Raw genomic sequence first — 25,813 nt, 5'->3', positions numbered from 1 at the left:
AAGCAGCACCCCCCCCCCAACCCTCCACCCCCCAGTGGAGAGTTTAAAATCAAATGAAAGTGAGGCCATGCAGGGTGAGAAGAAACCCAACCATCCCCCAGGCCACGCTGTAGCTTGAACAGTGTGTCCTGGAAGCAGTGCCACACTTTAAGAAGGAGTTAAAAGCCAAGAAATAGTAAGCCAGGATGAGTAGGCAGAGATGAAAACTTCTTTGGGGGTAAGGTAGACCACAATACAACCTCAGAAGAAGATAATAACAGGGTCAAAGCTCCAACATCCAAAGCTTCCAAGAAAAATATGAACTGGGCTCAGGCCATGGAAGCTCTCAAAAGGGACTCTGAAGAGAAAGTAGGAGAAACAGAAAGAAGATATAGAGAAAAGGAGGAAAGAATGGAAAGGGAAATGAGAGCGATACAGGAGTCATGAGAAAAAAGTCAATAGTTTGAAAAGCCAAATGGAGGAGATTAAAAAACTGTCTGATGAAAATAATTGCCTAAGAATTAGGATTGAATACAAATGGAAGCTAGTGACCTTATGAGAAACCAAGACACAGTAAAGCAAATCCAATTGAATGAAAAAATAGAGGGCATTGTGAAATATCTCCTTGGAACAGCTGACCTAGAAAATAAATCTAGGAGAGATAATTTGAAAATCATTGGACTACCTGAAAACCATGACCAAAACAAAAGCTTAGACACCATCCTCCAAGAGACTGTGAGGGAAAATTGCCCTGATATTCTAGAAGCAGAAGCTAAAATAGAAATTGAAAGAATCCACCAATCACTTCCTGAAAGAGATCCCCAAAGGAAAACCTCCAGGAATATTATAGCCAAATTCCAGAACTCCCAGATGAAGGAGAAAATACTGCAAGCAGCCAGAAAAAAGGAATTCAAATACTGTGGAGCTCCAATAAGGATAAAGCAAGATCTAGCAGCTTCTATATTAAAGGACTGAAAGGCATGGAATATGATATTTCAGAGGGCAAAGGAACTGGGACTATAGCCAAAAATCACATACCCAGCAAAACTGAGTATAATCTTTCAAAGGCAAAAATGGGATTTCAATGAGAAAGAGGTCTTTCAAGCATTTGTGATGAAAAGACCTGAACTGAATAGAAAATTTGACTTTCAAATACAAGACCCTGGAGAAGCATAAAGAGATAAACAGGAAAAAGACTTCATGAGGGATATTAAAAGATCAAACCGTTTACATTCCTACATGGGAAGATAATACTTCGAAATCATAAGAACTATCTCAGTAAGAAACTCACAGAAGACACAGGTCTGAACTGAATATAAAGGGATAATATCTGTAAAACATTTATGTTTTGTTCTTTGTGGGGCAGACAGGGTGGGATGTCTTATGTCTGGGGCTGGTGCTTTGTCCACTGTGCCACCTAACTAATCCATGATGACATCATTAAAATAGGGTTGAGGTATAGGAGGAATAAACTGGGGGAGGGAGAAGGGGAGAGATAGTTCACGTGAAGGAAACAAGAAGAAAGCTTATGGAGGAGAGTAAAAGAGGGGGAAGGAGTTGGGGAGTGTGAACCTTAATATCATCAGAATTGGCTCAAAGAAGGACTAACATACATACTCAAGTAGGTATAGTAATATATTTTTGCCCTGAGGGAGGGGAGGGCGAAAAGGGGATGGCGGAAGAAGGGGAGGAGGAAAGGGCAGATTGGGGGAGAGAGCAGTAAAAAGCAAAACACTTTCAAGGAAGATGAAGATGTTCTGCATTACTGCACCAGTATGACATGCTGAATTGCTTGATCTCATAGGGAGGGTTGAGGAGGGAGGAAGAACAATTTAGAACACAGAATTAGCTCAGGGACCCTGATCTCACTGGAGAGGGCTCATGAAGGGAATAGCTTTCATACCCAATTGGGAGGAGCAATCTATTTAACCCTGCAGGAAATTAGGAGGGGAAGAAGATAAGGAAAGAAGGGTGAAAAAAGGGAGTGCAGAGTGAGGGAGAGGATAGTCAGAAGTAAAACACTTATGAGGAGGAATAGGTAAAAAGACGACAGAGTAAATGTCATGGGAGGGGAGTGGGATGGAGGGAAATAGTTATGATGATTGATTATAATGGCAAAACATATGGTATCTAATTTGCTGGGCTTTTATGAAGAAAATTCTCCGTCAAGCTTAAGGTATTATATACAGGTTACGAAGAACAGGATACTATCAGAAAAACCTGGAAAGACCTACATGAACTGAAGCAGAGTGAAATGTACTGTATACAAAATAACAGCAATAGTAGGGGATGATCTGCTGGGAAGCATGTGGTTATTTTCAGCAAGGCAATGATCCAATAAAACCCTGAAGGATTTATGAAGATTGCAGCCCATCTGCAGAGAAAGAGCTGATAGTATCTGAAAACAGATGGAAACACATTAAAAAATTTTTTTTTCTTTTCCTCTTTGACAATTCCTTAATCTGAAGTTTTGGGGTTTTTGACTGTTTCTCTCTAGCTAATATGGGAATTTTTCCATGACCACTCATGTATAACTTATTTTGAATTGGTGAGTTCTTGGGGGTGGGGGGTGGGAATGGACAGGGGAAGAGAAATTGGAACACAAAGTTTTTAAAAACCGATGTTAAAATTTTGTCTTTACATATATTTTGGAAAATAAAATTCTATTCAAATCCAAAAAAAAATTAGAGGGGAAAGAAATAAAACAAAACCCAAACAAAAAAAAACCCAAAGAAATGAAGAAAACTAAAGGCCAGTTCTTTGAAAAGATTAAGAAAACCTGATAAACCCTCTAATATCTCACTGAAGAAAGCAGAAAATCTAATCAATAAAATAGCAAACAAGGAAGTAGAAAGCACAGCAAAATCAGAATAAACAAAAAGAATAATCAGAACCTATCATCCATGGTTATATGCTAACAAAACTGAGAATATAATAATAAACAGAAGAATACTTTCAAAAATGTAAGATACCCAAACTACTTAGAAGACCAAAGATCTTAAATAACCCACCCTCAGAAAAGGAAATAAATCTAGTTATAAAGGAACTAGGTAAAGAAAAAAAACTCCTGGTTCTGATGGACCCACAAGAAAATCCCATCAAACTTTTAACAGTAACGCAACCTCCACAAATTAGTCTCAAAAACTGAATAAAAAAACAACCTGCCAGAATCCTTTTATGAGACAAATTAAAAATTAGTCTTTCAGGATTTTTTCAAAATCCTTTTATGAGACTAATACCTAAATCAGGGAAAGACAAAAATACAGAAAAAAAAAACCTTAGGTCAATATCATTAATGAACAATGATTCAAAAATTTTAAACAATATCCGGTCAAAAAGATTTCCATCACTGATTCAAGAAATTATTATGACTAAGTGGAATTTATAATGAGGATGCAAGGATGGTTTGACATTAGGAAAACAATCAATATAATTAATCTTATTAAAAACCACAACATCCGAACTGATCTAACCATTCTGGAGAGCAATTTGGAATTATGCCCAAAGGGCTATAAAGCTGTGCATACCCTTTGATCCAGCAATACCACTTTTGGGTCTTTTCCCCAAAGAGATCATGGAAAGGGGAAAAGGACCCACATGTACGAAAATATTTGTAGCTGTTCTTTTTATGGTGGCAAGGAATTGGAAGTTGAGGGGATGCCCATCAATTGGGGAATGGCTGGACAAGTTGTGGTATATAAATGTAATGGAATACTATTGTGCTGTAAGAAACGATGAGCAGGAGGAGTTCAGAGAAACCTGGAGAGTCTTGAATGGGCTGATGATGAATGAGATGAGCAGAACCAGGAGAACATTGTACACAGTATCATCAACAATGTGTATTGATTAACTGTGATAGACTAGATTCTTCTCACCAATCCAATGGTACAAGAAAGTTCCAAAGGACTCATGATGAAAAAGGCTCTCCAAATCCAGGGTGGGGAAAAAAAAGAAACTGTGGAATATGGATGCTGATTGGATAGTATGCTATCTCTTTTGTTTTTGGTGCTGTTGTTTTTCTCTTTTGAGGTTTTTCCTTCCTGCTCTGATTCTTCTTGTATAACATGACTAATGCAGAAATATGTTTAATGTTATATATCAAATTACCTGCTGTCTAGGGGAGGGGGGCAGGGAGAAAAAATTTGAAATTGGAAATCTTATCTAAACAAAGGTTAAAAACTTAAATATTAAAAAAAAAAAACCCACAACATCCAAAAACACAATCATCTTAACAGATGCAGAAAAAGCTTTTAATAAAATGCAACACTCTTTTATACTAAAAACTCTACAAAGTACAGGGATATAGGGATTTTTAAAAATATCATAAAAATCATCTAAAACCAAAAGAAAGTATCATATGCAATGGGGATACACCAGAATCTTTTCTTTTTTTATTTTTTTTAGTGAGGCAGTTGGGGTCAAGTGACTTGCCTAAGGTCACACAGCTAGTAAGTGTTAAGTGTCTGAAGCTGGATTTGAACTCAGGTACTCCTGACTCCAGGGCTGGTGCTCTATCCATTCCGCCACCCAGCCGCCCCCAGAATCTTTTCTGATACATATATAACATTGATGCAAGGATGCCCACTGTCTCCACTGTTATTTGGTATAGTTCAGGAATTGCTAGCAACAGTAATAAGACGAGAAATAAATTAAAAGGCATTTAAAAATAGGTAAATAGGAGATCAAACTATCCTTATTTGCTGATATATATATACTTGGAAAATTCTAGGAAATCTGTAAAGATACTGAAACAATAGCTTCAAGCAAAGCTGCAGGCTACAAAATCCTCAAAAATCAGTAGCATTTCTATATAATAATAACAAAACACAAGAAACAACAACAAGTAGGAAAATCCAATTTCAAATAACTATGAAATGCATAAAATATCTGGGGATCAACCTGTCCAAAGCACACAAAAGACTTGTATAGATTTAATTACACAGTGATCCTTAAAGAAATAAAGAACTGGGGCAGCTAGATGGCGCAGTGGTTAAAGCACCGGCCCTGGATTCAGGAGTACCTGAGTTCAAATCCAGTCTCAGACACTTGACACTTACTAGCTGTGTGACCCTGGGCAAGTCACTTAACCCCCATTGCCTGGGGGGGGGGGGGAGGGAAGAAATAAAGAACTTTAAATAGCTGGAGAAATATTCAGAGCTCATGACTAGGTCCTATCAATGTAATAAAAATGACAATGCTATCAAAATTAATTATAATTATAATTTTAATGCTATACCAAACAAATGACCAAAGGGATACTTTATGGAACTTGATAAAATAGTAGTAAAATTCATTTGGAAAAACTAAAGATCTACATCAAGGATGAAAAAAATAGGAATAAATGGGGAACAGTACTGCTACACCTCAAACTCTATTATAAAGCATCAGTCATTAAAACTATTTGGTATTATTTTTAAAATAGAGATACAGAACACACTAGACAAGGGAGAATTAGAAACAATGGAATATAATAACCCAATGTTTGATAAAGTGGAAAATATAAATTACTTAGGTAAACAAACTCCTTATCTGATTTTTTTTAAAAACTGTTGGGAAAAGTGGAAAGCAGTTTGGCAAAAATTAGGCTTAAGGGCAAAACACCTTATACCACATTCCACAATACATTCTAAATAGATACATAACCTTAATATTAAAGTTCAGACTATAAAAAACTTGAGAAACCAATCATATGCCTCTCAAAACTGTAAGTTTCACCAAGCAAATGATAAAAACAATCACAAACGATAAAATAGATAACTTTGATTCCCTGAAACTGAAAAGCTTCTGCAGAGACATAATTAACATATTCAGGATAAAAGGGTAAGTGGTTGAATGGGGGAAAAAAAATCTTTGTATGAAGTTTTTCTGGTAAGCGTTTGGTCCAAGATATATAAACAACTAATAAGACAAATGTAAATCAAAATAACTCTGAGGTTTCACCTTATACACCATAAATTGACTAAAAAATGTCAACAGTTAATAATGGAAGAGTTGTAGAAGAAAGGCATTGTTGGTGAGCTCCTCAATTCCACACATAGATTCTTCAATCTGGTGACACTTGGCTCACTGACTGTTCCATGAACAAGACACTCCATCTCTTGGCACTAGGCATTCTCCCTGGCTGTCCCCCATGCGTGGAACACTCTTCCTGTCTGGCTTCCTTTAAGTCCCAACTAAAGTTCCAATGGAAGTCTTTCCAACCCCTCTTAATTCCAGTGCCTTCCCTCTGTTAATTATTTCCTATTTGTCTTATAGATAGCTTGCCTAATTTACATCTGCTTGCATATTGTCTCTGCACCTTAACGCAGTCTTTTGCCACTTTTTTACATCTTGGCACGTAACAGGTTCTTAAAATGTTTACTAAGTGACAGAACTGTGAAAAAGCACAACCATTTTGGAAAGCAATTTGGAATTATGCAAACAAATTGACTAAAATGTCTATAAATTATAAAGGTGAAGCAGAGTGTAAATGAAGAGATGAGAAGACACTTCCAAACCCTGCCCCACCCTGCCATGGGTATTACATATTGCAGATGTTTTTTTGACTTTTTCAATGTACTGATCAGCTGTGGTTGGGTTTTTTCCCTTCTCTAAAAATACTATTTATTATCCAGGATGGTTCTCTGGGAGGGGGAAGAAAAGATACTTGGGATAACTATGAGCAGGGTTTCTTAAACTTTTCCCAATCATGATCCCTTTTCACCAAAGAAATTTGTACATAAAATAGATATACGTAACCTTTTATTGTTGCCAAATTTTTCAAGACCCCAACATTCAGTTATGAGACCCTGACCCACAGTTTAAGATGCCAGGCTATGATGATGCAGGAAACAGAAAATATCAATAAAAAAATTTTTTAAATTAAAGGAGTGATACAATTGCCTTTTGGGTATAAATAAGCAAAAAGGATCCTTCCACTGGATCAAAGAGTTTCAGTTGTGGGGTCTTTTTCTTTATAACTCTTAAGATAACAAAGGAAAAATCAGAATTCTTAATAGAGACATGTGTTTTATTGAATTTAAAGCAATTTGAAGTACAAAATGAAGGAACTAAATGAGTTTGGCAACTCATAGCAAGATAAAATATTATATTCTGGGACATGCAATCCCTGTAGGATGCTTCTCTACATTTTAAGATAAGGTTAACTAAGTCCTGTTCCATTTTATGCCAAATTAGATTCACCCTGCAGCAAGTGGAAAGTTGCCAATGCAATCCTAGGCAAAGCTGTCATGCCCTTGGATAATGGCAGCATTTAGCTGATTTCCTAAAACTTTTAAGAATAAAATTTAACATTTTAAATAAGTTATTCAAAAAAATCAGAATCTTCCTTACCCAGGTGATGCAAGTCGACGTCCCTGAGCCAGACGCAGAGCTTCTCCAAGAGGAGAATTTTCAAGCCGTTTAAACTTCTCTTGGCAGGTTTTCACATAGGAAATTTTTCCAGCAAAGTATCCCATTATACAAGCCACTTAATTATAAAGAAACAAATTTGACTCACAATGTGCCTTTTGGCCAAAAACCTTTTTTTAACAAAGTACATGTTTTAAAATAGACTGTAGTTCTAATTATGCCTTTAGTTCAGAGAGGGATATAAAGTCCTAAGAAATAAATTCTGCAGGCATTGAAATGAACAAGTTTGACATGTGTGTGTATCTTAGATCCAAAGATGTGATCAAAGAAAATGAATATAATTGAGATTACTTAATAAAAGCCTAACTTCATTAAGAGTGAAATCAATCATCATTGATTTTATGTAGGTTCTAGATAACAAGATACAGTGGAAAGAGCACTGAAATCCATCTGAAGACAAGGGTTTTGATCTTAGTTCTACTATTTATATAACGGTTCCATTATTTATCAGCTATATGATCTTGAAGTCATTTGAGTTATTGATCTCACTTTATTAGTATGGAAAATGGGAATGACGATGATAACAGTAATACCAAACCTATCTTAATGGCTGGTGTGAGGATAATATATGTAAAAGAAGTTTAAGAAAAATAACATTGTAAAGTACTACATGAAGGCAAAATATTTCTACTCTTTCCACATTTTTCTTTTGTTTGTTTTGCAGGGCAATGGGGGTTAAGTGACTTGCCCAGGGTCACACAGCTAGTAAGTGTCAAGTGTCTGAAGCCGGATTTGAACTCAGGTACTCCTGACTCCAGGGCCAGTGTTTTATCCACTGTGCCACCTAGATGCCCCCCTCCCATTTTTATTATTATAAAATCTACTTAGTACATTTATATAAAATATTTGGGCCTCTCTTCAAGTGTAATTAGTTTAATTCTTAGAAGCAGTTACCAAAAAGCAATATATTGCACTATGGATGTTGTTTTTCTTTTTATTACATTTTAAGATTTGATGTTAATTGAATAATTTTGGTTCATACTACATTAAGTGGACCAAATTTTCTCATAGGAGAACATTTCAGGAAAAGAACATCTTATGGATTAAAATGACAACAAATTTGGTAATGTTTAAAATTTCACTCAAAAGAAAATGTTGCATATTCTTAGAGAAGAAGACCTGGACAAAATTAATATCAGTAATTGTTTCATACTTACATACTAGTTTAGGGACAGAACCATATTTGGGGTGACTGGAAAGAATTCCTAAAAAGAAAAGTAACTTCTCAGTAAATAACATCCATTTTTGGAGGGGTGGGAGGAAAGAGAGACATTTACATATATGATACGATGTGTAAAAGGTTTTACTGTAACTGTAAAGATTTAAACCAGGATCATACAGAAAGCAAATTTAATAATAATAAATGTTATAAAATTTTATCAAAACTGAAAAATAGTTCTTTAAGTGACTCATGGCTTCCGGTCTGAGAACTTCATGTAGCAAAAAACTTGATGAAATAGTAAAAAGTGAAATAATAAGAAACTGTCTTTAAGGACTTTCAGGAAAATGATGTAGAGGGAAGTTTAATAGGAAATCGAAAAATAAAATGAAATATATAACATTACGTCTTAGTAGAAATTAGTAAGAAATTGTTTTGAGCAGTATAAAGTCCCCTGAAAAACTGGCACTGATAAAAATTTAAGCAAATTAGACGGACTCTTTTTGAACATGAATGTTTAAAAGGTAAAATACAAAATTTAAAAGGCACTCACCTCCCTCAACATACTTTAAAAACTAGAAAAAGTCTAAGGGGAAAAAACCTCCAAAAGTTCTAAATTGGTCATTGAGAAGAGACTAGCACTGGGATCACAGCAGCTGCTTTTCAATGTACCTGTAAGGCTCTTGACCTCTTCCTGAAAATCCCTCCTATTCAGTTCCAGTCCAAATCTAACCAAAGACTCTTTTTATACCAGAAACACACTCTCTCCATCTCAAATAATTAGTGTCTGTCTCCACAAAACCGTCTATACACCAACAGCCTTCCTACTCTCTAGCACCTGTAAATACTCCTCCAAAGATCATAGTCTCAATCAATGCAATCAACCAACCACTCCCACAGCTGCTAAAGAAAAAAAAAGGCACCATCAATATACACCTTGCCACCTCCTAAGCCCTGATGTCTTAATTACTAACTACTCTCTAGCTTTGAGAGCTGGATCTTCCAGATGCAGAATATTTACTGTTAATGACAATAATAATTATGGAAGAGCCCCTTAAAGCAGAAGCCCTGGGTTCTAGTTCTGCCACTAACTCTGAAGTTCCTAAACAAAAATCAACCCACGTTTATTAAGCACCTACTATATGCCAGGACCTGTGGTAGGCAATGTAGATAAAAAAAAAAAAAGAAAAGCTGCTGTTCTGAGAATATACAACATGTAGACAAATAAGTCCACTAAGAACTAACAGGATTAGGGAAAGCTCTGCCTAAGAAGGAGTATCTAAGTTGAACCCCCACATTTCACACCCAACAGGCCCATAGAAGCAAAATGACTTCTCTTGGGTCACAAAGCTAGAAATGTCAGTGCCTGCCTAGAGACCAGGCCTAGAACCTCTCAATCCAATGATCTTTCAACTAAACCACTTTACCTCTCTCCAATTAGTTGTCTGAATTTTGAGGATGGAACCTGTTATCCCAGATGAATTTGTATTTGGTGGGATAGGAGATATCCTTGAATAGGGAAGACTTCTAAGTGTTTTTTACCTCCTCCACTTCAAGCAATAAATAATTCAACAAGCAGTGATTAAGCCCTTATGTGCCAGACACTGTGCTAGTTCCTGAAAATACAATTCCTTCTCTCAAGGAGTTTATATCTGCTGGAGAAAATTATGTACATATATAAGTACATACAGGATAAATACAAAACAAAAACAAGTGAGTCAAGGAAGAAGGGCACTAAGCAGCTGGGATAAGGAAAAATTGTGAACAGAAGGTAGTGCTTGAGCCGGCAGAGGTGGGAAAGGACTGCATTCCAGACCTGAGTAACAGCTGATGCAAAGGCATGGAGACAGCATTTGAAAGGGTCCATTTGCAGAACAGTGATAAGACCAGTTTTGCTGGAATGCAAAGTATGAGAACAAGAATAATGTGCAGTGAGGTTGGAGCCAGGTTGTAAAGGGCTTTCAAAACTTAACACAGTGCCTGGCCCACTGTAGAAATCTAGACTAGGACTGACGCATCAGGAAGACCAGACTTCAACCCTGCCTGGCAAATCACTATAAAATGGAGTAACAGTCGTCACCCACTGTATGTTGTTGTGAAGCTCAAATGAAGTACCAAAGGGAAGAGAACAGTGATGTATTTACATAGCACCTACTATGTGCCAGACACTGGGTTAAGTGCTTTTAAAAACCTTATCTCATTTCATGTTCACAACAATTATCCCTATTTTACAGAGGAGGAAACGGGCAAAAGGGGTTAAGTAACTTGCCCAAGGTCACACAGCTAATAAATGCCTGAAGTTAAATTTTAACTCAGGTCTTCCCAACTCCAGGCCCAGGGCTTTACCCAATGTGTCACAAGCTGCCTATAAAGAATATTGCAAACCTTAAGTCACTACATAAATATTAGCTTCTATCATGAGGAGGAAGAGAAAGGAGTAATATTTCAAAAACCCAGAGAAAGCAGTCAACATGGTAAGTACTTAAAAATGCTTTATCTAATTAAAGAAGGATAAGGACTACTAAAAGATCATAAAGTTTGACAATCACAGATGACTAGACACATTAGGAAGAGAAGTTTCAGTTAAGCAACGGAATTGTTAACACAGATGCCAAAGTGCTGAGAAGTAAAGGAGCACAGAGAAAGAGAGGAAAGATAGGGGATAAAACAGCTGGAGGGGATGTCAGGGTCTAGTGAAAGAGCAAAGCTGAAGGCAAGTGAGAGGATAAAAGGCATATGGAGATGGGTGAGCTTTTAATAAAATAAACTGAATCGTAATAGCAGGTAGCAAAACACAAATATTCAAACCATATATCTCACTCTTTGGAAAAGTCTTTGGACTTCTCTAAGTCTCAGTGCTATCATCTGTAAAACAAGGCTAGTATTTTTATTCCCTACTTCACAGGACTGTTATGAGGAAAATGCTTTGCAAATACTTATACTTGTAAAATACTGAGGTACAAAAGACATAGGAAAGCATATCAAAAGTCATGTATTTCAACTCCACCTTTTATAGCTGAGGGTCCTAGGGTCCAGTGGAAAGTGACTAACCAAGGTCATATAGCTAAAAAAAGAAGTATAAATATGAGCTATTATTAACAACTGTCCTTCTATATGTATCTATTAAAGGATATTTTTTAAGGAAGGGAATACACATTAACATAATGCCAGACACTTGGCATTTGGTCCTCACAACCCTGTGGAGTAGGTGTTGTTATTATCCCCAACCTACAGTTGAGGAAACTGAGACAAAGGTTAAATGATTTACCTAGGGTCACACAGATAGCAAATTTCTGAGGCCAGGTTTGAACTCAGATCTTCCTGATTCCTGGCCCAGGGCTCTATCCACTGTGCTACCTAGCTGCCTTATTTCAATATCATGAACAAAAATGCTGCCAACTTTTCATTGCCAAAATTAAGAGCATTACAGGAAAAGTATTATGGACACATAATAATAAAGGGAAATAACACATATTAAAAATAAAAATTCATCTTATTGACTTGCTCACATTTATTTTAATAGAAATAAATCAAAAGTTGTATGTTAATCAGATGTACCCACTGTACTGAATGTTCAATCCAATAAAGGGATGGGAAAAGAGGGGAAGGCCTCTGAAGAAACGAATGATGCAAAACCAAAAAGTCATCCATATATTTTTTTAATTAAGAATAAATTTAGATATTCAATATTTACCTTTAGCAATTAATCCCTGAGTAACCAACATACTTGTTGCAGAAAAGGGAACAGCTGTAGGGAAGGAAAGAATAATTCATCAAAACAAGTTAAAGATTTTTAATAATAGGAAGGTTAGTTTAAAAAGTTAGCAAGAATTAAAATTAACTTTTAAACCTATTTTTAAAAAGAGTGAAATAAGCAAAACTAGAATTCACATAGTTGAATTCACATAGAATTCAACATAGTGATGACAAACAACTTTGATCAAACTTTGATGACCAACCACGATTCTAGAGATAATGAACAAGCCCTACCTTTTGACAGAGATGACAGATAGAAGAAACAGAATGAGACACACAGTTTAGTGCACAGATTACAGGGGAATTTCTTTTGCTAGATTATGTATATTAATAATAATCAGCATCTCCTCTTCAAGTTACAGACTTAGCTTCATTGGGCACTGAGAGGTTAAGAGACCTATAAAAAAGGGGTAAAAAACAGTCTCCTTCAAAGTTCTTAACTCACCAAGAGAACGCTGTACACAGTAACAGCAACACTGTGTGGTGATCAACTGTAAGACTTAGCTCTTCTCAAAAAGACAATGATCCAAGACAATGTCAAAGACTCATGATGGAAAATGCTCTCCACATCCAGAAAAAGAATGAGTCTGAATGCAGATCAAAGCATACTATTTTCACCATTTTTGTTTGCTTGTTTTTTTTCTTGTGGCTTTCCCTGTTGTTCTGATTCTTCTCTTACAACACAACTAATGTGCAAATATATTTAACATGATTGTAACGTTTAACCTCTATCAGATTGCTTGCTGGTTTTGGAAGGGAAAGGAGGAAGTTTTTGAATTTAAAAATCTTACAAAAATTTTGAAAACTATTTTTACATGTAATTGGAAAAAATAAAATACTATAAAAAGAATTCTTAAATCATTGGTGCAAACAACAAAATATACAGCATATATGCTATCTGTATGTGGGCATGTAGACGTTTTACTGGATGCTACTGTGATGAAATAATGAGATTTAGCAGATACTCAAAGACCCACCTGGAGATTAATCTAGACTGATTGAATCAAGTGAGAGTGATTAACTGCTGATTAGCCTACTTCAGGTTAACTGGATTGTAATCACACCTTGAGAACACCTTCTGAACCAATGGATTTGGATGACACCAACCAATCAGCTTGAAGCAGTGTGTAAGGACCGCCTCTGTTCCAGACCTATAAAAAGCTTCCACAATCAGTTTGCTGGAGAGAGTTCGTGATTGAAGCAGGCTTGTGGCAGAGGACTTGAGGAAGAACCAGACCAGGCTGGAACTCTAGGCTAAATAGGTGTTTTTCTTAACTTTCTGAACTCCATGGGAATATCCGTATGCTTTAATAAATGTTTAATGCCCAAGGACTGGTGCTAAAGCTTCTAATTTAAGGCTACCACAATTTAGATTTTAAACATCACACTACTTTATAGGAACACATTAATAGGATCAATAATTAAAGCAAACTCAAAATAAAAACTATATATTTTCAGGTTAAAACTCTTTCTTTTAAAAATAACTTTTTTTGAGCATCAGACATAAAGAAAATTCAGGAGGGGGAAGTCCAATTAATTTCTAAAGAGAAGCATGAAATTGCAGAGCTCAATTGGATATTTCTATCTTCAAGATTCCCCCTAACATGGTCATCCAATTTCTACCATAAGTCTTCCATACATACGATTTAATTTTTTTCCCAATATTTTTTTAAGTGAGGCAACTGAGGTTAAGTGACTTGCCCAAGGTCACACAGCTAGTAAGTGTCAAGTGTCTGAGACCAAATTTGAACTCAAGTCCTCCTGACTCCAGGGCCAGTTCTCTATCCACTGCGCCATGAAAAACAAATTGATTTTATTTCTCTTACCCCAATGCCTACCAATGAAAAAAGAAACCTCTTGTAACAAATAAACATGGTCAAACAAAACAAATTCCTGCATTAGCCATGTCCAAAAACTGTGTTTCATTCTGTACTAAGTCTATCATATCTCTGCCAAGAGAAAGACAGCATGCTTCTTCACTGATCCTCAGGAATCATGGCTAAATGCATTACCTTCTGAGATAATCACTGTGGCTGGAGACATCGATAATTTTGAAGAAGTTTTTCCTTATACTGAACAAAAATTTAATCTTCTATAAGTGACTACCCAGTGCCCAGAGGCATTCTGGGGCCAAGCAGAATGAGTCTAATAACTCTTCCATGTGATAACCCATAACAAGGATACATTATTGTCTCCATTCTAAACAGCCTCATTTCCTTACTGATTTTCAGCTAGAGGAAGATTTTACAATGTACTAATACCAAATACTTCTTGGTTTTTCATATTTAATTATTTACCTTGGTTTATTTTACCATTCATTTTCAAAAAAAGAAATCATTTTATGGATTAAAACTGTCATTTCCCCCCAAAGTAGATTCTAAAGTGAATATATATATACCATATATGTATATGTGTGTATGTATGTATATGATCATAGATTCAGAAATAGAAGGGACCTTAGAAGCTGTCTGATCCAACCCCCTCATTATACAGGTTAAGAAGGACTGGGATACACCTGTGCCTCTAGAGACAGAAGTGCATTATGACGGATAGTGGTTCAGCCTCATAGACCAGAAATCTGGGTTCAAGTCCCACTTCTGACACAGACTGGAAGCACGACCCAGGGCAAGTCACATAACTTCTCAGTGCCTCCAGGCAACTCTGTAGAATTCAAGTTGGAAAGCAGTAGCTGATCTGCATTATTTGAAGGGAATTTTCTGAGTTCTCCATACCTGTGAAACCATAAGTCTGGCCTCTCAAAACAACAAAGAAGCCTATGTGTATATACACACAAACACACCCCCCCCATCTCTATATGTATACACAAATGGTCCTCATTCTTATTTGAAGATTCCACTAATTAATAAGTGTAGGTGAATGTATAACCAGGAACCCCTTCAATATTTATACATAAAAGACTCTTTTTAAATGTTGAAAATGATCTACCCTCACCATTTAATGTACAAGCTGTCAATAATGTACAAGTTATGTTATCAATCAAGCACTTATTAAGTATTAGGCACTAGAGATACAAAGACAACAATGAAATCCCTTGACCATAAGAATTTTATATTCTAAAGGGGGATATAATATGTAAATATATATACATAAGACAGTATACACAAAATGAATACGTTAGTTTGAGGAGAGGGTGCACTACCAACAGGAGGTGTTTATGGGGAAGAAGGTGTAAAGAAGAAATGGACAAATCTGAATGAAGAAGCTGGTGCTGAGTCGAGTCTTGAAGGAAACCAGGGATTCCAAGACATAGGTGAGGGTAAAGTACATTCTAGGGATAGTGGGGAAACTAGTTTAAAGGAATGAAGAAGTATGTGTGGAAGACCGAGTAGGTCAGCATGGCAAGACTGGAGAGGGTAGGGAGTGCGGTAATATGTAAGATGACTGGAAAAGTAGGAAGGATAGGTTATGAAAAGATCTTTTTCCCCATATATTTCTTTGATAATATCCTTTATACCACTTCTCCTTGTAGTCCTTGTTTTTAAAGTGATATAGCTTTCTCAGGACACTTTCCAAAATTGATCCTCAATTTTGATTCTGAGATTTTGATTCAAGACTCATACACCACCAGAAGAACAGATACTTTAAAAACAGGCCTTTTAGAAGAGGATCTTTTAAAAAATATGACTTTAAAATATATGTATCCAAAACTAAAAGCTACCATTATATATTCAAAGAGGGAACTACTAGAAGCACTCCCAACAAATACAGTAGTAAAGCAAAGGTCTATCTTTTTAGCTGATGCTATTTGATATAGTTAAATAAACTAGCAATAGGAAGAAGAGACAGAATTTAAGGCAAAATGGGCAGAAAGGACACAAAACTATTCCTATTTGCTGACATGACAGATTACTTAGAAAATCCAAGAGAATTGGTGAAGAAACTAATGGAGACTTTTCAATGGCTTCAGTAATGTAGTAGGATACAAAATAAGCCCACAAAAATCAACATTTCTCAATAACTGTAACGAACAACAGGAGGACATAATGAAAAGGGAAGTTGCATTCAAAATAAATAAAAAATGCACAAAATGCACAATCCACCAAGGTACTGTCAAGACCAGTATAGAAAGAATTGGAAATTATTCCCTGAAGAAAATAAAGGAGGATAAATAACTAGAAGACTATTCAGTGCTCATGGTAGGGCCATACCAATATAATACATATGATACCACCTAAATCAGATTACAGATTTAGTGCTATACCAAACAATCAAGGGATGTTTTACCAAGCTAGTCACAACAACAAATTTCATTACAAGGGACAGAAGATCAATCGCTTCAAGGGAAACAGTGTACGGGGAAAAAAAGTAGAAATGAACAGAGAATAGCACATCTAGCTCACAGTACACTATAAAGTAGTAATAATGAGAACTACTTGATACTGGTTAAAAAAAAAGCAAAGTAAATTAGCAGAACAGATTAGGTAGGAAGACTCAGAAACAATGAATCATAGTGACCCAGTGTTCAATGAGTCCAAGAATGTAAATTACCTGTGAAGGAATTCCCTATTTGACAAGACTTCCTGGGAAAACTGGAAAGCAATTTGGCAGAAATTAGGATTAGAACAAGATCTTACACCATATATCATCAAAAGCTCAAAATGGATAGTGACCTGAATATTAAAAAGCATATCTTTTAAATAAAAAGTCAAAGAGAACCAGATCAGATAGATGCTTTTTATAGCTATAGCTATAGCTACAGGGATATTCGGATAACCAAACAAGGGACAAATGTGATCACAAAAAAAATATCATTTAATTTACATGAAATTGAAAAGCTTGAGCATATACAAAAAAAAATTCCAACTAGGATAAGAAAGGAAGGACTGGGGGGAAAATTTCTCTTTACCAAGTGCCTCTGATAAAGAAAGATCTGTTAGCCAAGGTATATAGGGAACTAAGACAAATATTTAACTTTATATCCAATAGAGAAATGATCCAAAGATATGACGAAACCATTCTCAAAAGAATTGCTAGTAAATAAAAAAAAAGTAACAACTATATGAATGAATACACCAAAGCACTAATAGGAGAAATGTAAATCAAAGTATATTTGAAGTTTTACCTCATACCCAGCAAATTGGCAAAGATGACAAAAGGTGAGAATGGTCAGTATTGGAGGGGTTCTGGGAAATGGAGCATTTTAAAGACATTTGGTAGAGTTGTGAACTGGTCTAACCATTCAAGAAAACAATTTGTTACTGTGTGAAGAAAGTGACAAAAATGTCCATGCCCTATAATTCAGAGATCCCATCGCTAGGTATATAGCTCAAACGACCAATTTTTTTTTTTAAAGTCTCACATACTGGGCAACATCTAAAGAAACTGTGGTACACAAATATAATGGAAATATTATGTGTTATAAGAAAAAAAGGAATATAAAGAATATAAAAGAATTAGAAGATACATGAATTGATGCAGGAAAAAAAGTGAAAAATTTTTTTAGCAAAAGCTATGTATTGGGAAGTGAAGGACATTAAAAAGAAAACAGGTTAATAATTTTTAAAAAAATAAAAGATGGGGGCAGCTAGGTGGTGCAGTGGATAGAGCACTGGCCCTGGAGTCAGGAGGACCTGAGTTCAAATCCGGCCTCAGACACTTAACACTTACTAGCTGTGTGACCCTGGGCAAGTCACTGAACCCCAATTGCCTCACTTAAAAAAAAAAAAGAAAGAAAGAAAAAAAAAAGATGGATCTTTGTTTTAGGGAGAAGCAGGGTCATTAAAAGAACCTGTAAATTTCCCAAAAGAAATCATTCTGCCTGATTCTGAACAAACTAAACTCAGTGTCCATTTGCAGCATTTATTGAAAATAAATATATTGAAGAAAAAGAATTTTTAAAGCACCTACTATGTACTAAGTTCTTAGGATAGAGAGGATATGAATAAAAAATATTAGATGATCCCTGTTCTCAACCTTACATTCTAATTGGTGAAGACAAAATATAAAAGAAACATATAAAAATATATAAAAGAAATTTCAGGTGGATGAAAAGGCTCAGAACTCCTAAGAGTTCAGTGGTGGGGCTAATGGCAAGGCTCAGAGGATTATAGGTCCCTTAAGTAGTTCAGATAACAGTGTTAGGAAAATAGGGCTTAGAGACTGAAAAAATGGGAAGGCCTGGAGAATTAGGAAAACAGTGGCAGGGCAGTTAGCAAAGCCTAATGATCCTCCATCTCAACAGAAGGAATGGAGCTGACAATCTCTCTCATTGAAATCCTATAGCAAATAGCTCAGGAAGGGAGTAAGGAGCTTCTGATGGGTGGATTCTCAGATGTCCCAGGGGCAGTGAGTGAGGTGGGAAGGAGAAAGATAAAAAAAGGGTAAGGGTACCCTGGTGGCAGCTCATCCCACTACCCAGCCTTTCCAGATGAGTTCTAGATAGATAAATTCTACAGAATATCCATCCAACTGCATAAGGATGTCAAGCATTTTTTATCCATTTGGTTTTCCCCTGTATGAATAATTAGGCTAAATTTTTAGAGTGGGGGATCTTAACCTGGGTCTATGAATTTATTTTAGTTTTTAAAAAATATTTTAATGATGGTATTTCAACACAACAGGTTTCCTTTGTAATTCTATGTTTTATTTTATGCTTTTAAAAACATTTGTGACACAAAAAAGTTAAGAACCTACCCTAGAGAGACATTATAGATCTCACTTAGGAGGCTATGCAATGTCCTGGTCAGCATAATGTCATCTGTGAATAGATGCAACTGGGGAACTTACCTATATAAAGACTCTTTATTAAACTTGTACTCTGCACTTGACTTCCTCCATGATAGGAGTCAGCCCCTTTGATGAGGGGTTCTCATCAAAATCTCCCCATTTTATACCTTTATCTCTCAAAGAATCTTGTTTAATTTCAACATATGCGCAGGAGACACCTTGTCAGAGGAATGCCTTTAAGAGGTCTTTTCCTTTAACAAACTGAACATCTCTATACCTTTTAGTTGATTTTAATATGATAAATACATGGATTGCAATGAAAGATGCTTGCAAAAGCCTACCTGTTCCCTAGTATCGTCATCAGAAAGGCTTTCAATGTGACCTTCCTGATTACCTTCCTTTAACCTTCCCCCCACAAACATAAGGCCACGCACTGAGAACAGGAAAAGAACAGTTGATGGGGGCACTACTACCCCTCGGCCTAGTCTGACCACATACCAGCTGGGTGATATGGGCAAAGCACTTAACCTCTCAGTGCCCCAGGCAACTCTTAAGACTTTAAGTTGCATGGTGGAAGGAGATCCTCAACCAAGAAGTCCCACACCAATGAACTCAAAGGTCCAGTGCCTTAGCAAAGGATTATTAAGCAAAGTGCTTAATAAATGCTTTTTTATTCATTCATTCATTCATTCATTCCTATATAGATAATAAAATTTTATTTTAGTTTTTGGTCCAGAACAGCAATTTGATTGGTGTAGGGAGATTTATAGTGAAGAATCTCCTTAACAATGCTAATTGGCATTGACTGCAATTTATAATCTTCAAAACTGACTTAGGGGTCATGGTGTAACTAAGTAATTTATCTAGGCTCACCCAATCAGTATGAGTCAGAGATGGGACCTGAACCTAGGCCTTACTACTTCAAGGATGGCTGTCTATTATTCTAAATTGTCTTTCAAAATTTTATAAAGCTAGTAAAGGAGAGCAGATTCTGGGAAGATGACAGAGTAGGACAGAAAATACCAGGCTCTCAAGACTAAACACAGCCTCAAAGTGAACTTAGAGCAACCGAAATAATTAAAAGCTTAAAAGCCAGGTTAAAGCAATTGTCCTAAAACCACTTAGGAGGACCAGACCTGGCCTTTAAGGGTGGAGGTTTGGCCGTACAGAAGTGCAAACACCTCCAGGCAGACTCCCCTGAATCAACAAACAATAAGCCCTGGGGGTAACTGTGTGGGTTAGTCTCAGCTTCCCAAACAGATAAGCAGGAGATTGAAAGATCCTCTCTGGTCACAGGACACCGGGCCCAGTTCTGGGCTGCAGCTATGGGCAAGGAGGAGGAGCAAACCAATGCCAGTGAGTGCATTCCAGGGCAGAAGGGTAAGCTGAAGTTTGCAGCTGCAGGAGGGACCACATATATTTGATGTAAGTCAGTTACTTGTCCTATTTTCACTTTCTCCAATGTTATCTCTGATTCCTCTCTAAACACTTCCAGGGCTGAGAGGTTAAAAGCACACATGTGGTGGTGATCCCACTGTCACACAGTCACAGAATTTAAGATTTGGAAGTAATCTCACTGGGTATTTAATCCAATCCACACACAAGAGGAATTCCTAAGGAGAACTACACCACTTCTAAGGGGAGCCCCATTCCACTTTTGGACAGCACTAATTGTGAGTTTTTCTTAACATTCAATCTAAATTTGCAACTTCCACCCAATATGGTTTTAAGCCAACTGGGACTTAACAGAATACCTCAAACCCCTCTTCTCCATAAATTTTCTCTTCTCTAGGATGAACCTGCCCAATTCCTTCACCCACATCACACATCATACTGACTCAGAGCACTTCCCATCTAGTCTCTCTCTTCTGGATGTCTTAGTCTTCCCTCCTTTCCCAACAGATCAATGTTCTTTTAAAAATATGGTGTTTAGAACCAGCACTTAAGAGGAAGATTGAGGAGAATACAGTACTGTTAAGACCACCATTTCTCTATACCTTCAAGCCCTCTTCATGCATCTCACTATTCCATTAACTCTCCTGGTGCCTCATTCTAAGCTTGTAATTAACTCAAGCCCAAGATCTTTTTCAGAACTGCTATCTGACCATACTTTCCTCATTTTATAAAAGGTGTCATGGGGACATAGGTGATGGGGATCCCTAGGTATTCCTCTTTAAAGAATTACACCTCTTGCACACAATCCAATTAGAATAAAATGGTCTTTTATTTGGGTGCTAGAGAAGGTGACCAAGAGGGAAGACTTCCCTCTTGGGGAGGAGATGACCTAGAGACAATGGAGGGGAGGCCAAAGCTTTTATAGAGGGTGGATGGGGTGACCAATCACCTGACAATGGAGGGGTGATGGTTCTGACTTCTAGAGTTATCTCTCTACTCTGGCCCTCTCAGGCAGCAGCCAATACTAATGGGCTGTAACAAAAGTTTTGATAACACTGTGATCATTTAAGTCACTGTAATTACTTAAAATTCAATAAATAATTTGACTTACATCTGTACCAGAAGCTCTCTCGATTACATTCAGCGAAGACTCTTCTTTCCTCTTCCGTTGGAGTATAATCCATTCCTATGTCTATTTATCAAAGTTTAAAAAAAAATTAAAAATCTACAAGAAAAAACCTCTAACTTTTAACAATATTCACTCTTCAGTGATAACTAAAATATACAGAAAACATTTTTTTGAGTTTGGACAAACTTCTATTTCAAATATGTCAACCTTAGTATCACTCAAGACAAAGAAAAATTAACTAAAGAAAGTTTCAGCATTTACAAATGTTTAATAAATATTTACTAGAGAGTGGTGGTGAGACTTCTGCATTCTGCTCTGTCCCAAAATCAGTCCTTCCATTCATCTTTCCTGTTGTGAGAGAAACGTATTAGAAAGTTAAATAATATCATAAAAATTATTTTAAAACATTGATTTTGCTTCATGAACGTGACATCACAAAAACAACTATCAGGATGAGTAAAAAAAATTAGTTTTGTTGAGTAGGGTGAAGTTATTCCTTTACTAAAATACTATGTCTTATAAAACAGACCCTTTTCTAAAGGTCCAATGCACTTCCTAGAGTACCCACTACAATGGAGTTTAGCACTTAACCATCCTGTTCATCTTCATGTGTGTTGGCTTTGTCTTCACAACATAACTCCTTAAGAGAAGCATATTGCGAAGCACTTTTATAACTCTCCAATGACTAATAATAGTGTTTTGTCTAATTCCTCGTATTGTTGTTTTGTATTTTTACCTAACTTTCATGTATTTTTGCTTAGTCTCCCTCACAAGATAGTGCCTTTAGCTAAGAGGTGATAACCGTATCTTGTAATTAACAGGATCATACATGAAACAAATGTATATTAAATTTAACAGGTTAGTAAAAACAACCCTGTAATTTCTCTCCCCTTCTGAAATCTTTTGAATTTTTTTTTGTTTTACTGATATTTCCCCCCCCTTTTTTTTTTTGGTTTTACTGATATTTTCTACTGCTTTTTGCCCCATCTATATCACTTCCCAGTACTTTATCCCTCTTTTTGCACTGGGACTCAATTCCAGGTCTTTCTCTTTGCGAATCTACTGTCCTTTTCTCTACACAAAAAGCAGGTATAATCATAAAATACTAGTCTTCTCCTTAACCAAAAAAAAACCAAAAAAGCATGCCCTGCCTGGAAAAAAACGCAATGACTCCATTTCTTTCTACGTATTCAAATTCACCATCAAATTCAATAATATCATAAAATCCTATTGCTTTTCAACATGAAGATGAAGGAACTCTCCTACGTTTTACATATATAAAAAATCTATATATGCACACACACATATATGTATATGTGTATAGATATAGACATACATTTAAATTAATTTTTTTTAAAGGTTAGCAACAACATGGCACAGAAAGCTGGCCTGGGAGTTAAAAAAAAAACACCGCACCCACAAAACGACCTTCCACTCCTATCTGGCACCAACTGGTTGTGAGCGCCTAGGTAAAGGATCTGAACCTCTTGGTGCCCTTGAGTTGAAAGGCAGGTGAAGCCCTGCACCAGTATAGTTTTCTCATTTGGAGCTCCCTACAGAAATAAAAGCTCAAATCTGAGTTTAAACCAACAAAAAAAGTTAAGGAGCTACGACTAGACGTCACACGTTTCCTCCGAATTTCAGAGTCTCGCTAGCACTCCATGACCACTTCCCTCCCCCGCCCAGAGGGAGACAATATGTAGGTTAGCTGAGACATGCTAGTCATCCTTTAATACGCAGGGGGCAAGAAAGGTTAAACTACGTACAGTGGCCCAAAAGACACAATGAGGGGGAAAAAAGCGGGGGCCTCTTCACCCCGCCCCCAACCAGGGTAGCTATGGTTCGGTGCATAGACGGCACCCCCCAACCCTCACGACCCCACCACGCCATCTCCGGCGGGAACCAGGGGTTGACCCCCCGGCCGCCGCCCAGTCCCCGCGGACTCGAACTGGAGTCCGACGGATGAATGGCGGACGGGTCACAGCTTCTCGGGATGGGGTTTCTCGGCTCCAGACGCCCCGGGTTCTCTGGTAGGCCGTGCCCTCCCCTATGGGGCAGGAAGGCCCCTGACCCACCTCCCGGCAGCAGCGGTGGCGGCGGCGGCGGCGGCGGCAGCAACGGCGCACGCGAGCCCCCCCTCCCACCTAGGGAGGGAAAAAGGAAAAGAACGGAGGAACAGGCCGGGGGGCGGGGCTGGCGCGCTACTCGGGAGCGAGGCCGGAGGAAGGCACGAGACGGCTGCCGGGGGTGGGCGGGGTGGGCACTCGCGTTTACGCTAAAGGACAATGACCCGGAAGCTTATGAGATCAGGGAGCAGGAAATGACCTCAAGACTTCTCCGCCAACCACCGCCGCCCTCTACCACTCACGCGCAAACGCAGGCCAGCTTTGGCTGGAAAATCTACCTTAGTCCCGCCTCTTTACCCTCCCCCTCCCCCGGGCCTTTCCTCACTGTACTTGCGTGGAGCGAATCGCGTCTGGCATCGAAGCTCTAGAACTGCACCTTTCTCTCCACCTCCCAGTTTGAAATGGAAGTTTTGCCCTTTGTGACCCATCGTTTCCTAAACCTAGCTGAAACACCGAACAAGCAAAGCGCGAGAATTTGGAAACTTCCCGAGCACTTTGCACCTTGTATTCTTGCGGTGGGACATGTAGGAGCCACCAGAATTCCAAGGGTGGGGAGGAAGAAAAGGGACTTTTTACTCTAAAAGGAATCCCTTTGTTGCCTTTTCATACGGTTTTTAGCACCCACACCTTGTTCATTTGTACCATCAGCCACCTAGTCTAGGTTCCATTCAACAGTATGTCCTTTGCTTGCACCATCATAGACCCTAGTGACAAGTGGAGCAGAGGCACGCAATATGGTGTAATAGAACTAGGGATACGGAGTCAGAGGACATGGATGCGAGAGCCACCCAGTGATCTGATGACATTAGGCCGGTCACCACCTCTCTGGGGAGTCAGTGGCCTTATCAGTAAGTATGAGGATTGGACCAATAGGATCTCCAGGATCCCTTCTATTACTTCTGTCAGGAGACTCGCATTAATTTAATGAGCATTTACTAAGAACCCAACTTGTGCTTAATAATGTGCACTGTAGAAACAAAAATCAAACAATCCCTGGGGAAGCAAAAGTACGGACCTTTGCACCACCCTCTCCAATTTAAAAGAAATGTCCTGAGATTATTAACCCATGTAATTTTTTATTGTATTGGTTTTACTTCTCAATTCCCAACTTTTTGTTTTTTCTTACCCTGAATTATCACACTCATCCAGCACATACACTGGCAGGTCAAGGAATTCAAGAATAAGGGTAGCTATCCCACAGCAATTCATTCTCTCGGAGTCTTAGGGGTGATCCTAGTGTGGGGTAGAGAGAGAGAGAGGGGTGTGGGTGTGTGCGTGCGTGCGTACGCGTATGTATGTATGTATATACGTGCACGTATGTGTATATATGTGCATGTGTGTATGTGTGTGTTTATATACACACATACATATATACACACACACACACACATATATATCCACTATTCACGAGTTTATCACCAGTGTTCTTCCCATTTAAGCAAATAAGTCAGGATGATGCCATTGACTACCAGTTGTGAAACAACTAAAATGCGGAATACGAAGCAATATTAACCATAACGTAGCAGTCCACCTATAAATTCGGGTAACATCCCCCCTGATTCACATAATTTCTGTGGGAAAAGTGGACACAAACTTAGCAAGGAAATGTGACAGGAACAGCTGAGAACTATAGAACTTGATGCTGTTGGCTCCTTAGGGAACAGTATGCACCTGGAGGTGCTACCTAGACAGGACTGCCTCTGGCCCCTCCACTGGAACTGATCTAAGACTGGTCTCTAAGATCTCTTTTATCAGAATTGTATCCTATAATCCTGAGATTTGTAGAACTAATCAGGTCTTCCTTTTTGATTGGGTTCTGTGGGGTTTTCTCTTTCTCAAGCCACAGGTGTTAGTAAAAAAGGCAAGGTAGGCAAGCTTCACCTCTCCCCACCAGCCAGTAGTAGCACAAGAGTGTGCTGGAACCAGGTACTGGCTTGTGAGAGCCAATTGTTTAATTTTCTGGATGGTCATTTATAACTTGGAAAAATTGGCAAACCCTAGAAATCAGGACTTGATTTATTGTTGATTGTCTAGACTTAATACAGTGATTGAGAAATTGTTAGCAATGCAAATTAAACTTAAAAGTATGTCTTACATAATTTTCTTTAGAGAACTGGTTGTTGAGCATTTATCAGCATCCCCCTGGATAAAGCTGCCAGTAACAATCATCTT

General features: G+C 37.7%; 1 protein-coding gene across 3 annotated transcripts in view; it reads right to left on the bottom strand.

Moving 5' to 3' along the window:
* Positions 1–23,769, bottom strand: part of OCIAD1 (OCIA domain containing 1) — a 38,987-nt gene extending 15,218 nt beyond the window's left edge. The window contains exons 1-6 of one of the 3 annotated variants that reach the window (XM_043971824.1): positions 23,591–23,769; positions 21,798–21,863; positions 21,498–21,578; positions 12,243–12,296; positions 8,547–8,594; positions 7,312–7,447 (exon numbers count right to left, since the gene is read on the bottom strand). In XM_043971824.1, coding sequence (XP_043827759.1) covers positions 7,312–7,447; positions 8,547–8,594; positions 12,243–12,296; positions 21,498–21,578; positions 21,798–21,858 — 380 coding nt within the window. In that variant the 5' untranslated portion in view covers positions 21,859–21,863; positions 23,591–23,769. Of the gene's footprint in view, positions 1–7,311; positions 7,448–8,546; positions 8,595–12,242; positions 12,297–21,497; positions 21,579–21,797; positions 21,864–22,943; positions 22,964–23,281; positions 23,431–23,590 lie in introns of those variants that run through there. The other 2 variants (XM_043971825.1, XM_043971826.1) reach the window with 2 other exon arrangements.
* Positions 23,770–25,813: the final 2,044 nt, after the last annotated feature.

Source organism: Dromiciops gliroides, chromosome 6 (assembly GCF_019393635.1).
Source record: "Dromiciops gliroides isolate mDroGli1 chromosome 6, mDroGli1.pri, whole genome shotgun sequence".
NCBI classification, from domain to species: domain Eukaryota; kingdom Metazoa; phylum Chordata; class Mammalia; order Microbiotheria; family Microbiotheriidae; genus Dromiciops; species Dromiciops gliroides.
Note: the sequence above shows the minus strand (reverse complement) of the source record. Positions and strands in the feature narration are given on the sequence as shown.